At 37.7% G+C, this 14571-nt stretch overlaps 1 protein-coding gene across 1 annotated transcript; it reads right to left on the bottom strand.

Moving 5' to 3' along the window:
• Nucleotides 1-450: 450 nt before the first annotated feature.
• On the bottom strand, nucleotides 451-14571 carry tktb (transketolase b). Its single transcript, XM_051096380.1, has 14 exons — nucleotides 14297-14571; nucleotides 10812-10929; nucleotides 10599-10712; nucleotides 10230-10327; nucleotides 6785-6976; nucleotides 6487-6614; nucleotides 6185-6381; nucleotides 5894-6058; nucleotides 4117-4273; nucleotides 3895-4025; nucleotides 2088-2171; nucleotides 1756-1852; nucleotides 1429-1548; nucleotides 451-1288 (listed from the first exon to the last, which is right to left on the bottom strand). The coding sequence occupies exons 1-14, from the start codon at nucleotides 14398-14400 to the stop codon at nucleotides 1116-1118; spliced, it is 1878 nt and encodes a 625-aa protein (XP_050952337.1). The 5' UTR covers nucleotides 14401-14571; the 3' UTR covers nucleotides 451-1115.

Genomic DNA, 14571 nt, shown 5'->3' with positions numbered 1-14571 from the left:
AGAAATAGTGAACATTTCACTTTCCAAGCTAAAGAAAACAAGCTCTCCATAATACAGACTAAGGATGTCACATATCTCCATTTACATAAAAAAATAAAAGGAAAAACCAACTCATTCATATATAATACAGCTATCCACCTTACTCTTCAACGTGGAGGAAAGCCTATGGGCGAGATTTCCGGTTAATTAGCCACTATAGGAAACTAAGGAGAATAATGTGCAGTAATAGGTAAAACTGTTTGCACTACAAACCAGTGAGTTCATAATTAAGATACTACATTAAAGTAATATGGAAAGGCACACCAATTTGCAATATTATGCAGCAAACCAAACAAACAAAGTTTTGTACAGCTAAAAAAGCTGGACGCAGATGAGACTGGAAGCCATAGATTTTTAAATGGCCATGCCTGCTTTACAGGAAAAATAAGATGGATACCAAGAAGAAATTAGTCATATTGGATGGGCAGTTAAATTTATTAACACATTACATCAAATTCAGTGAAAACTGGTTTACACAAGCAACAACAGTGAGGGTGTCTCAGTAACATGAGATACACTCCAAGTCACCAAAACCAAACCATTCATGTACCAACTTTTTTCAAAATTGGGTTGTCCAATAGCTTATGCAACAGCAGTAAAAAAAAAAAAAAAAATACAGATATATACTTTGATACTCCCTGAAAGCACCATCACAGCTATCGTCAATTTATCTCATGATACTGGTTTGTAATTATGACAGGAAGCACACAAAGCCAAAGGATAGGGAAAAGATGAAATGACAATGTGAAATGATCGTTTTAATGATATTCAGAAAAGTGCAACTGATCTAATACACACTTCCGAGCTTTTAAAAACCACTATTATTGCAGCATTTAAAGCTCTCAAGAAATCAAAACTGATGATGATGATGCAAAATGAAAACACTTCTGAGCTATGGGCGATATTGTATAGACTACAGTGCACACGTTAGAGTATTTTCACACACTATGAAGTTAGGTACATCCTCAAGCCGAGAGGTGCTGGAATGATAAAGATGTGTGGGTGAGCTTGTCTTTAGGGTCTGGGTTAGGAGTGGAGAAAGAGGAAGGGTGTAGCTCAGGGTGGTTCAAAGAGTTTCAGTTGGCGAAAGTACGCTTGACGGCAGCAACGATACATTTGGCACTGATGCCAAACATGTCCAGAAGCTCCTGCGGTTTGCCGCTCTGAGGCACACGGGTTACGGCCACCCGGTGCACGACGATGCCAGGCTCTTCACCCACTGCAGACAAGACGGCCTCGCCCAGACCACCTACAATGACAGCACAGGAACCAAAATAAAATACCTCTCACAGCACAAGGGAGTAAAGATAGCAAGCAACAGGAAGGGGGAAAAAAAGCTAGCCTTCCCCTTTAATCTTGATGGTATTTTAGTAAATACAAACATCTCACCCTCTTTGTAGTGGTCCTCTACAGTGATCACTCTTCCTCCTGTGGCACGAGCACTTGCCACAATAGTGGAGGCATCCAGGGGCTTAATGGTGAATGGGTCAATAACCCGAATGTTCACACCTGGGAAAATAGAAAATATATTAAATTGTTTAAAGACAATAACAGCTTTGAAAGTTTAAGAAAGTTAAACTTTGACACACAAAGCTTTAATATCTATGCTATAATATGCACTTACACGCATACACAAACTGTTAATGAGGTACTGTTAATGATAATAATAGCAATGTAATGTTATGTCCCATTATGGCCAGTAGGTGGTGAACAAACCTTCTTTGGCCAGTTGGTCATGTGCTGCAAGTGCCTCATGCAGAGTTACTCCAGCGCCAATGACTGTCACTTGATCTTTGTCAGACTGTCGCACCACCTACAGGACAGAAAGAGAACTGTTAGAACAACCAGACATTTCACAGCTGTCCAACAGGAGGCCCCATTTGCTCACTGCATTTCTAAACGCATTACACTAAATTGACAATGTTCTGCGTGGATGCCAAATTTAGCCTTCCTTGCTGTAGTTTGTAACTAAATACAGAAAATATATATATATAAAAAAAATATATATATATTAAAAGAGCATTCTGGTCTTTTTAAATTCTCCTCACCTTAGCTTTGCCAACTTCAAATTTCTCTCCAGCATCATAGATGACTGCAGTGTCAGGTCGGCTGGTACGAATGAAACAGATACCCTGAAAGCACGGTCAAAGAATATAATGAGTCATCAAAATAATGATGACTTTATCTACAGGTGCTGGTCAACGAATTAGAATAATTTGAAATAGTGCAATCATTAAATTCTTTGAATGCATTGTTTGTGCAGAAAGAAAATCAGGTGTTCACCGCACCTGTCCTACTCGTTAGAGTAATCACAGAACTCGTTACCTGTAAACAATTTGCTCAGCTGACCTTTCCAAAAGGCCCATTTAGGCCATTTAACTGTGAGATTGTTGTTTCATTGAATTAGAATAAAGGAGAAACCGTTTCATTGAATTAGAATAATTTTTATTATAATTAGAATCATCACTTTCTCAGTATTTTGTGGCTGCCCCCTTGGCTTGTATGACTGCCTTAAGTCTCCGCGGCATCGATTTGACCAGCTTGTCGCAAGTTTCCGCACTCACAGCTTCCCAGGCAGTGGCGATGTTCTGCTTCAGTTGGTCCAGCGTAGTCGGCTTTCTGTCGCGAATTTTCCGCTTGACGATGGCCCAAAGGTTTTCAATGACATTGAGGTCAGGCGAGTTGGCCGGCCATGGCAAAACTTCAAGCTGTTTTCTAGTGAACCAATCTTTGGTCGACTTTGCTGCATGAGCCGGTGCAAGATCCTGTTGAAATATGAAGTCTTCTTCGCTGAACTGTTCCTCAACAGTCGGAATCAGGAACGTTTCCAGAACATCTTGATATACGGCAGCATTGACAGTCTTCTTGAGGAAGCAGAGTTTCCCTACACCCCGAGCGGACATGCATCCCCAGACCATAATGCTCTGGGGAAACTTGACGGATCTTTTCACGCACTCGTGGTTGTAGGTTTCGCCACCACGACGCCAGACACGAGGACCTTGGTCACCGAAGGAGATGCAGAAGCGTGATTCGTCACTGAAGACCACTTTCTGCCAGTCTTCAGCAGTCCACTCGCCGTGTTGTTTGGCCCACTTCAGCCGTTTCTGCATTTGTTTCTTGTTCAGCATCGGTTTTACTGCTGGAACGCGAGATTTGAAGCCGAGTTCGCGCAGACGACGGTAAGTGGTTGATCTGGAGATGTCAGCGCCGGTCTGCTTGTTCCACAAGTAGGTGAGCTCAGAAGTGGACTTGAACCGGTTGCTGACTGCGATCTTTCTCAGCTGCTTGTTGTCGCGAGCAGAAGTTTTTCGGACGCCGGAACAGTTGGTGCGCTTGCTGCAGTTTTTCTTGAGAGCTTTGCAGACGGAAGACTGGCTGATGCCGAGCTGCTCAGCAATTTTAGTTTGCCTCAAGCCTTGTTGGCGAAGGGCTTGAATTTGAGCCACTATTCCGGTTGAGAGGTCGTGCTGCTTACCCATGATTGATTTTACTACTTAGAAACTCTACTCAACCCTGACTTTATACTGCACAGTGAACACTCTTCACAGAAAACAAAAATTCTAGCATTTATTCTAATTCAATGAAACGGTTTCTCCTTTATTCTAATTCAATGAAACAACAATCTCACAGTTAAATGGCCTAAATGGGCCTTTTGGAAAGGTCAGCTGAGCAAATTGTTTACAGGTAACGAGTTCTGTGATTACTCTAACGAGTAGGACAGGTGCGGTGAACACCTGATTTTCTTTCTGCACAAACAATGCATTCAAAGAATTTAATGATTGCACTATTTCAAATTATTCTAATTCGTTGACCAGCACCTGTATAAGACCATCAAGTGGAAGCCATAAACCACACCTTTGTATTGGCTGCAAGCTCCACGGCTCTCTCAGTAGACACTCCATCACTAGGGTAAAACACTGTGCATGTTGGGATAGCGCGGAACATTGCGAGATCCTCCAGTGCCATCTGTGAGGGGCCGTCCTCACCTGGACAAAATAGGAAGTTATGAAACATTTCGAAGAAATATTTCAGGTTGAATGGCAAAGAATCCATGTTTTTTACAGCACAATGCCTTACCAATGGAAACACCACAGTGTGAGCCGACCAGGTTGACGTTAGACTGGGAGATCGCTGCCATACGGATGTGGTCATAGGCACGAGCGAGGAAGGCGGCAAAAGTGCTGGCGAATGAAACCGTGCGATCACGAGTAGCACAACCAATGGCCACACTCACCTGGATAGCAAGGTAATTAAATACATTTAATACATATATTTAGATGATTCATAATGTATGCATATAAACATTAAGTTATAAACTAATACTACCATTCAAACCTTTGGGGTCAGTAAGACTTTTTTTTTTTTATTGTTTGTGTCACTTAAAAGAAAATGTAATATTAAGAAACACGGCAATTTAAATAACTTTTCTATTTTAATAAGTTTTTAAAATGTTATTTATTCTTACGATGGCAAAGGAAACCATGATGAGGATTAACACATCCTTGCTGAATAAAAGCATTATTTGTTTCTGGGAAAAAAGACCCCAAACATCGTTTGCATTTTACATAAATTAGTAATATTTAAACATTTATAGTAACAATTAAAAATACATTGCTAAATACAACAGCCTGGCTACTTACTGTTTGAAGTTACCAGTCAAAAGTTTTTTTTAAAGATTTTTAATGTTTTTTTTTTTTTTTTTTTTTTTTTTTTAAACAAGTCTCTTTGGCTCACCAAGCCTGCATTTATTTGACCCAAAGCACAGCAAAAATAGTAAAATTTGGAAATATTTTGACTATATAAAATTACTTTTCTATTTGAAAATTTTCAAATAGAAAAGTAATTTTATATAGTCAAAATATTTCCAAATTTATTCCTGTAATTTCAAAGCTGAATTTTTTAGCATCATTACTCCAGTTACTTGATCCTTCAGAAATCATTCTAAAATTCTGATTTACTGCTCAAAAAAACATTACGCTGAAAACAAATGAGTAGAATTTTCAGGTTTCTTTGATGAATAGAAAGTTCAGAAGAACAGCATTTATCTGAAATGGAAATCTTTTGTGTCATTATAAATGTCTTTATCCAATTCAAACAATCCTTAAAAAAAAAAAAAAATATATATATATATATATATATATATATATATATATATATATAAAAAAAACTGTTTTAAATATTGATCATAATATTAATAAAATGTATCTTGAGCAGCAAATCAGCATGTTAGAATGATTTCTGAATGACACTGAAGACTGGAGTAATGATGCTGAAAATTTAGCTTTGATTGCAGGAATAAATTACATTTTAAAATATAATCACATAGAAAGCAGTTATTTTAAATAGCAAAACTTTCACAATATTACTGCTTATATTTTATACAATAAATGCAGGATTGGTGAGATCATTCCTTAAAAAAAAAAAAAAAAAAAAAAAAAAAAAAAAAAAAAAACCATTACAAATCTTATTGTTCAAAAATACTGGTAGTGTGTATTTTAACAAAATATTTTTATTAAAATATTTTCTATATTATACTGACCTCAGAATGATCACACGTTTACACAGAAATGAATTCCCTATCATTGTGAGAAATCATGTCCTATTGTGTAAGCACTTGGCAGTGAAAACTGAATAGTAACAGACATTTTAACGGGGTGAGGTCAGGTTTTTACAATGCGCTCTATGAATAGTGCACCACACCTTTAACTTATCACTAAGTGCTCTACAAATACAGACCTATTCATCCCTGACATACTTGTCACACACTGTCAGCCAATATACTTTTGCTTTACCATCATGACTTGTTAATTATCAATGTAAAGGGGTAGAGAAAAACAAACATCCATTTACACACCATGTTCTGCTCAGCAATGAAGCATTCAATGAAGCGCTCAGGATGGGCCTTCTTAAAGATCTCAGCAAAGGTTGAGTTCTTGGTGTCACCATCCATGGCCACCACACGAGGGCTGGCATCGCCCATCTTCTTCAGGGCTACACCGTAAGCCTTCCTGGTGGAGATCTGAGTGGGAAAACAAAAGCAGAAGCTTTACAGACCCTTCTTCTGAGGAACTTTAGAAGACAGGACACATTTGCTCAAAGTAGAGAACCATTTAAAAACTCTACATCTACAGCGTCAGTTCATCACCTTGTCTCCAATCTTGTATTCTGGAGGTGTGAGCAGGTGGATGGGGGTGAGGTCTGCTGGAGCAGCATCCTCATTGGGTGGCTGAGGGTAGAGGGCCTTATTGGGAGACTGGATCTGGCTCAGGAGATCATTAATAAGCACTTCCGCACGGTCTTTAGGCATAGGCTTCCCATGCCAGTTATCCTGATCCTCAATGCCTGAACAAAAAAAAAAAAAAAACACAAGACCATGAGAATGATGACAATCATAACAGATGTCACTAATGTAATGCTCGTCTTGCAGTATAGGATATAGTTAGTCACCTTTGAGTCCTTTGCCTTTAAATGTTTTGGCTACGATGGCAGTGGGCTTCCCTTTCGTTTGTTCAGCATGCCACAAAGCCTTGCACAGCTCCTCCACATCATGGCCGTCCACCACATAAGTGTTGAAGCTGAAGAAACAAATTAGTTACATGCTAGTGACTGAACAAAATATCTGATAAAAACTGACTGTGATTGAAAAAAATATTTTATTAAAAGCTCAGTGTTTGCCGTATTTAATTGCTATCATATGTACTGTGTACAAGTAGTAAACCATCTCAAACAAAGCCGTGAGACCTACCCAAAGGCCTCGCAGCGCTCCTTGTAGATGTTCATGCTGTGCTGCAGTGGTGCTGCCTCACTCTGTCCCAGGCGGTTCACATCAAGGATGGCCACCAGATTGTCAAGCTTGTAATAGGAGGCAAAAGCCATGGCTTCCCACACCGAGCCTTCTGAGCACTCACCATCTCCCAGCATGCAGTACACACGGTAGCTAATGAGACAATTAGACAAGACAGACATCTAGTTACCGCAGCATCAAAGGATTAGCAGAAATTATTGGAGTCTTCCTGTCCAACACTTATTTAATTATTACTATGGTCTGAGAGCAAAACCTCGTTTAGGAACCATACTAGTATGAGATGTTTAATTTGGTGTAAACAAGCAATGTAGCAATGGATTACGGGTGGGCGATATACCAGTAGAAATGTATCAACTAGTAGCAAACTGGACTATCGTCTCGGTCACGAAAACCTATTGTTTGCATACATTAAGCATTGCGGTTTAAAAACAAGTGATCTTAATGCACTGAAATGCAATTAGCAGTGATATGCACGTGCTGTCTGAGAGACTGTTTCTGAGCACTGACAGAAAGGTGTGCGCAGTTTCAGGGCCGTCGCCAGAAAATCTATAATGGGGGGGCAAAGTTATGAGCAGCTATAAAATTATAGTACAAATGTATGTATACAAATTCTGAAATAAATCACAAATTATAATGACATTCGTTATAAACAACATAAATGTCCAACCAAAATAAATTTAAGAAATAGACAAATTGTTAAAAAAAAAATTATTTGTAATAAACAACATATAAAAGTCTAACCAAAACAAATTTTAAGAGAAACTGAAACCAATAAAAGAATTTTAACCACTTAGTTGAGCACTTAAGTTTTTTACGTGCATTTTTAGCATGGGCGTTGAACCGAGTTGTTTAACACTTTATACACTTCAACAGTTAAATAAAGCTCTTAAAGTGACAGCAGTCAAGTATTCCTGCTGTCTGTCATTCATGTTAATCAGACAACAGCAAAAATGAATCTCACTGCTCTTGACAAAATCACTTTTGAAACTTTAATAAGAAATATACATTTAATTTACAGAGTGAAGACTATCCAGAGTTTTTATACATTTGATTACTGTATACAGTGTATGTAGCATTTCTTATTTGTTCTACTGTAGTTTTTTTATTTTTTTAATTTAGGCTAGTATTAGTTTTTGGTGATATTGACATTGGTGACAAAAATTATGAAATTTCTATGCTATCAAATTTTGATATAAAGACCTAAAATAAATAAATAAATAAATAAATAAATAAATAAATAAATAAATAAATAAATAAATAAAAATAAAATATTTATTTATTTAATTTTTTTTTGATAGTTATTTTTGCTTTAAAAAGTTTCTGTGAAATAAAATGGCTTATGATCAAAATCTTATATTTCGATATTTCGTCCACACCTACAATGGATCATAGCATAAAATAGATAATCTGTGGAGTAACTTCATTTAAAGAGCAGGTCATGTGTTTTTTTTTTTTTGTTTTTGCTTTGTTTTTGTTTTTTTTAAATGTCCTCATATTGTGTTACAAACCATTGTAATTTTCCCAGAATATATATTTATACATGGGAGTCATTTGTCCACGATTTCGAAACGGTTCATTCAAGCAGTTCTGAGATTAAGGTCTGCAAACCTCTCCCTTCCATAAGCTGACTCTGCTCTGATTGGTCAGTTGGCTAAGCCTGGTGACTAGCACAAAGAGAGGAACTTGAGCAAGTTAGTGAAGCTACCATCTGTGTTGCCATCTCCACGGTTATTTTTGATGTCACAAGTTGAAGCCGGTAACATATTTACCCCTGGAACGCAGATTTACCAGGGGAACCCACACAAAAAGCATGTATTTTACACCGCAGAACGTGATTTTTTTTTTAACAGGGACTCCCTTGAAAGCTGGTTTTCCTGGCAACCCTAGCATGCACCTTTACATAAAACAATACTATAGTGTTCCAATCAGTTCTTAAAATAATGACAAAAAAATATTGCTTAACATGCAAGCGAATCGTGGTCACAGCTAAAGTTTAGCTGCTAAACCGTAAACACTTAAAACAATAATGGTGGATATGTTAGCCGAGTGCTAGTCTCGCGTAGCCAGACCTTCAGACTGACGGCTGAAGGTCTGGAACTCATAGCAGCTTTCTTTGGCCAAGGCCCGCCCATAAGGCCGTTTGACTGACATGTCAAACAACCAATCACAGTTCGTTTCGTTCAGCGTCACGTTTCGGGGCGTGGAAATGTCCCCACAACAACAGACCGGCGTGCAACAAGTCAGTCAGCATAGAAAATCAAAGAAGGAGAAGAAAACAAGCAGTAAGTCATTGATCTGTTCGTGCACGTATAACACAGTCTATGCCGTGAACCTCGCATACTTTTGAGAATCCTACGTTTAGCTGATCTTGATAAATGCTCATTGTCACTCATGTAAACACGACAGTTTTTCTTCTGCAATCACACGTCTGCGCTTTGTTTCCCGGCGGACCGAAAATAAACGCGACACTCGCGTCCCCCGGAAATCCGATAAAATTCAACCAATCAGATGACGACTTCGACATTCCTGAAGTGTTTCCAGTTAAGTGTACCATATGCATCAGACGTTTAGCCAACGTTCCGTGGGCGTGACGTCTGAGGCTGAGACTAGCCGAGTGCTAACATGACTAACGGATGAAACAATACAGTTTGTAATTCAAAATGTGTCTACTGTAATGAACAACAGAAAAAAGGTGCTGTGTCTTAACCTTTAATCAGAACAGCTATATCACAGGCGCACCAGCCTAACTAATGTTAACTCGATCTTCTCTCTCTCCCGCATCTTTTACTCCCTGCAAAATCCCCATAAGTGCCGGTGCAGCAAAATATACAGCAATTTCACAATGATGCACTCAATTGTGAATGTACACATAACGTATCAATCGTACTTACAGGTTGTGGTTTGGAGATGCTTGTTAGTCCAAATTAAAAAAGATTAGAAGCCAAAAAAAGATAAAAGCCAAGATTAGAGAAGCAGTCCTCAGTAAAATGAGGAGCAAAACAAAAGGTTTGAATTGTATTACTGTGGTATCGCTGAACACAGCATCTTCTCGACATGATGTAAACACAGTAACTAGCAGAAGTGTTTGTGGGCAAGTCAGACTGTTCGGATTCTGTGGGCCGGCGGGGATTGTGCTAATATGTTACCCAGTGACGCAGATCAGGCAGAACATTCAAATATATAACGACTCTGTAAGGCGATTCTGAGTCGACTCTTTCTTTTGAGAGACAATATCTTTATGCTTAATGCACTTCTTTGATTAACAACTTTGCAGACTGTTTACACTGAAGGATAGCTACGTTACAAACTGCAAAAGAGATATTTTTCGAAAACCCATGACCTGCTCTTTAAAGAGGGAACCAAATAATGCGGAGAATGTAAGTACCTGGCTTTATCAAAGTATTTTCCAGTGTACGCCATACCGCAGGCAGCACCCAAACCCTGGCCAAGTGAGCCTGTCGCCACATCCACAAATGCCAGTTTCTGAAATAAACAAAAAAGTGAGGTTAACTGCATGATAAATGGTTATGTGAAAGAGCGGATACACTATGTCAGCAAGATTAAAACTTTTATTCAGCAATGATGCATACATATCAATATAATTTGTGTTACTAAAGATTTCCATTTCAAATAAATGATGTTCAAATAAAAATAAGCAGCACAACTGTTAACACTGATAAGAGGAAATCTTTTTTAAGCACACTGAAAGTTTGAAAGCTAGTGTATATGTGGTGACAGGGGTGGTCTTACTCACAGGGGTGGGGTGACCCTCCAGGTCAGAGTCGATCTTACGCAGGTTTAGCAACTCAGACTCCTTCACATATCCAGCCTCTGCCCAGGCAGCATAAAGGATGGGAGCAGCATGGCCCTAAAATAGTAACATGAGGTGTGGAATACATTTAATCTCTAAAACTTTAAGACAACAAAATTGCAAGTATGCTCAAAACTTAATAGAAAGACAGCACACCTTGGACAAGATGAAACGATCATTACAGGGGTTGCGGGGATCATCGGCTTTGTAGCGCATGGTGTGGAAGAACAGCACTGACATGAGCTCGGCAGCGCTGCAGCATGAGGTGGGGTGTCTGCAAGTAGAAACACGCATCAGTATCATCAATCCAGCCATCAACCATTAACCATCAGCTCAAACATGCTGAATGTTAAAGACCAATCAAACATGCAGGTTATCTTCCACTTCAAAACTTGAACACGAATGCAAACGGTACTAAAGGGCAAAAGTTGCTACTGTCATCATTGGGGTTTGAGTTGTAGTAATAAACCTTATCAGAATCAATGACTTTGGCTACTGCCAAACCAGACTCATCATATACAAGCCATACAACGATCAGAAAGGCTGTAGCCACTAATATTCAAATAAAGACACATCGGTGCAATAGGTTACGGACTCAAACCGTAACACATACATTACCAGTCAAAAGTTTTTGAACAGTAAGGTTTTTAATGCTTTTAAAGTAGTCTCTTCTGCTCACAAAGCCTGCATTTATTTAATCCAAAGTACAGCAAAAAGTACAATGTTTAATATTTTAATATTCCTGTGATCAAAGCTAAATTTTCAGCATCATTACTCCAGACTTCAGTGTTACATGATCCTTCAGAAATCATTCTAATATGATGATTTCCTGTTCAAAAAACATTTTTTTTTATTATTATCATCAATATTTAAAACAGTTGAATAAATTTCTTCAGGATCCTGTGATGAATGGAAAGATCAACATTTATCCGAAATAAAAAGATACAAAAGATTTCTATTTCATAAATTCTCTTCTTGTGAACTTTCTGTTGAAAGAAATCTACTCAGCTGTTTTCAATATAATAATAATACATGTTTTTGAGCATCAAATCAGAATAATTTCTGAAGGATTATGTGACTGGAGTAATGGTCCTAAGAACAAATTACATTTTAAAATATCTTCAAATAGAAAAGTTATTTTAAAAGGTACATTTTTTTTTTAAATGTGTGTTATATGGAAGAAACAAAGTCATACAAATCTGAAGTGACTTAAAAGTGAGAATAAAAGTGAGAACTGACAGATCTAAACTCAAAATTCTGAGAAAAAATATATTTTTAATATATATATTTCGAAGTGAAAACAGGCTTCCATACAAAATGACCAAGCTTTAAAAAAAATAAAAATAAAAATAACTGGTTACTATCAAAACATTAAGCCGAAACACACTGTTAAAACATACAGAAGACTAAATATTGAAAGATAAACAAGAATTGAAGACGCAGTACAACTGTTAGTTTGTTTGTTCCCAAAGTGGTTTAAAGTAACACAACCTTCAAAGTTTGTAAAGCACTCATGCAATTGAGTAGTCACAAAACTGCCTGTTCAAAAAAACTGTTATAATTTTATTGTGAGTGGAAATACATGCAGTTTTACATTATTGTTCAGCATATTCCTAATTATCCACTAAACAAAACACCACTGATGAATTACCATCTTTGTCCTACACAGTGACTCATTTAGGCTGAAATAAAGAAAACGGAAAAGGTGTTAAGAAATAAATCTCTACTGATCACTTTCAGAATGGATTAGATTGTACAAGGTACAGACAAAAGTCTGAGTAATGATCAATACTTCCTTGTTGCCTTGTTTAAAGAAATTGAAGAGGGAAAAAAAAAAAAAAAAAAAAACCCTTTGGTATCAAACACCCAAACAGAAATGAGAAGGAACAGAAAAAAAGAGGAAGTGTCATAACAGTAAAACAAATAGTATCAGGTAAGTTTCAACACTCAGGAAAATTCCTTTACAAAATTTCCAATGAATAAAAGATTGTTACATGCCAGCAAGGGCGTGTGCAGAGAACTGTAACAAATTAACCCTCTGACAATCGGTGTCCCCTACAAAACATAATAAATGCATCTAATAAGCCAGCCTTTGTATCCCCTACAAGTTTAGAAACTCCGCTCTTCTATTTCAGCTCATGTTGAGAAATGACCATCTGTGGTAATCCAGTGGTCAGCCTCACAAAAGAGAACTTCAGCGCAGAGATTGAGTAACGCCAAAGCAAATCTTTCCTTTCACACAAACTTCATTTGAACTTTGCTTATCGCCACATGCTTGAATAAAGCGCGCTTCTGATTTGATTTACTAAACGGAGCCTAACAACACTTTAACCCACAGCTCAACGGATACCACGAGATCTACACACCTCCACGTGACATCCTGTAGCTGAAGCGCGTTGTCGCGACCTCGCAGGATAAATTAATTAGTGATGGGAATCCGAATCACTTTCACAGACCGGTTCTTTCGAACAGTTCGCTTTAAAGAACCGGCTCACACAAGTTCCTTTTGCGGCACAGCGTAATTGCGTCATCACGTTGCCTTGACCCGGCGTGGCATTACGCGCTCGTTTCAACGAAATCAAATGTAAACATATCACGCGGTTTACCCAACTTTTTATTCCAGATAGATATGAAACATTATATTTAGTTAGTGCTTATGTTGAAAAATAGTAAAGCGAAACGTACTAAGTCTATATGTGTCTTTTACGCTACTTGTATGACTATCTCATTTTTTTTTATATATATTGTATTAGTACTTAACTGTATATTCTCATTTTGTACTTGTCTATATTTAATATTTTTCAACATTAAATGACTACTGTGACGTCCATTAGTTGTAATATAAATGGCTCTTAAGTAAGATAAATAAAAATAATAATAATAATAATAATAATAATAATATATATATATATATATATATATATATATATATATATATATATATATATAAAATGTGTGTTGTTTTTATTATGTATAAATTTGTATATCGTTTAGTATGTATAAAAGGGTGATAGTCGATGATTCAACAGATTTAAAAAAATCGTCTAGAATCTAAATATAATTTGCATTGAAATAATAGCGTTAGTTAATTAACTCAGCGAGTCAGGAGTCGTTTCTTTTGAATCGAGTGTGTGAACTGATTCAGCAGAACAACCGTTCTGAAAAGATCCGACTCAAAGGAACAATTCGCTTACATTTGCCAGAATTAATCAGTTGCAGCTCAGCGCGTGGTACGTAGAAGTTAAACCTGATGGTTAATTTGAAAGTTTACTAAAATTACAGTTTATAGAAAACCACGTACTCCCTCATACCCGTGCTAATTATAGTGGCGATAAGAGCTAAGCCAGTTTTCACTGGTCATCGCTTGGAGGCCACTATGGGCTAAAAAGCTGTCAAATAATGTCGTTTAATAGTCCAAGGCTGATGACTCGCTTACAATAGCTTAAAAGGTCGAATGATTCAAAACTAATAAGAAACGGCAATGTGCCCGGCCCCCTCGCCAAGTTCACGTGTTATGCAGAAACGTAAAGTGAACATTTGCACGACAAATGAGATAAATGCACGCATACAGTTGCTAATCTGTCGTTCACCATTATAGAAAGACGTTACGAATGCATTTCAGTAAGTGCAGAAAATGTTACCCGGAGTTTGAAGCGCATGTTTCCTTGATGGAGTGAATCCTGAGCTTGTTAGCGATGTCTTTCAAGGCCTGCAGAGTTTTCTCGTCGGGTTTGTGATAGCTCATGTTTCAGCAGTGTGGGGAAATGCGATGGAATGAACGCGAGTGCTGTAACTCAGAAAAATAAACACTTCTGATACTACGTTAATCTGTAATTGCTAAGATAAACGCAGTAGCACCAGAGGCGAGCACGGTGTGGGACGCGGGTAACGTGGTGCGCTGTAGCTTTTAAGTGAG

This window comes from Labeo rohita, chromosome 23, assembly GCF_022985175.1.
Source record: "Labeo rohita strain BAU-BD-2019 chromosome 23, IGBB_LRoh.1.0, whole genome shotgun sequence".
NCBI lineage: Eukaryota > Metazoa > Chordata > Actinopteri > Cypriniformes > Cyprinidae > Labeo > Labeo rohita.
This window is presented reverse-complemented; position numbering and strand designations above follow the sequence as displayed.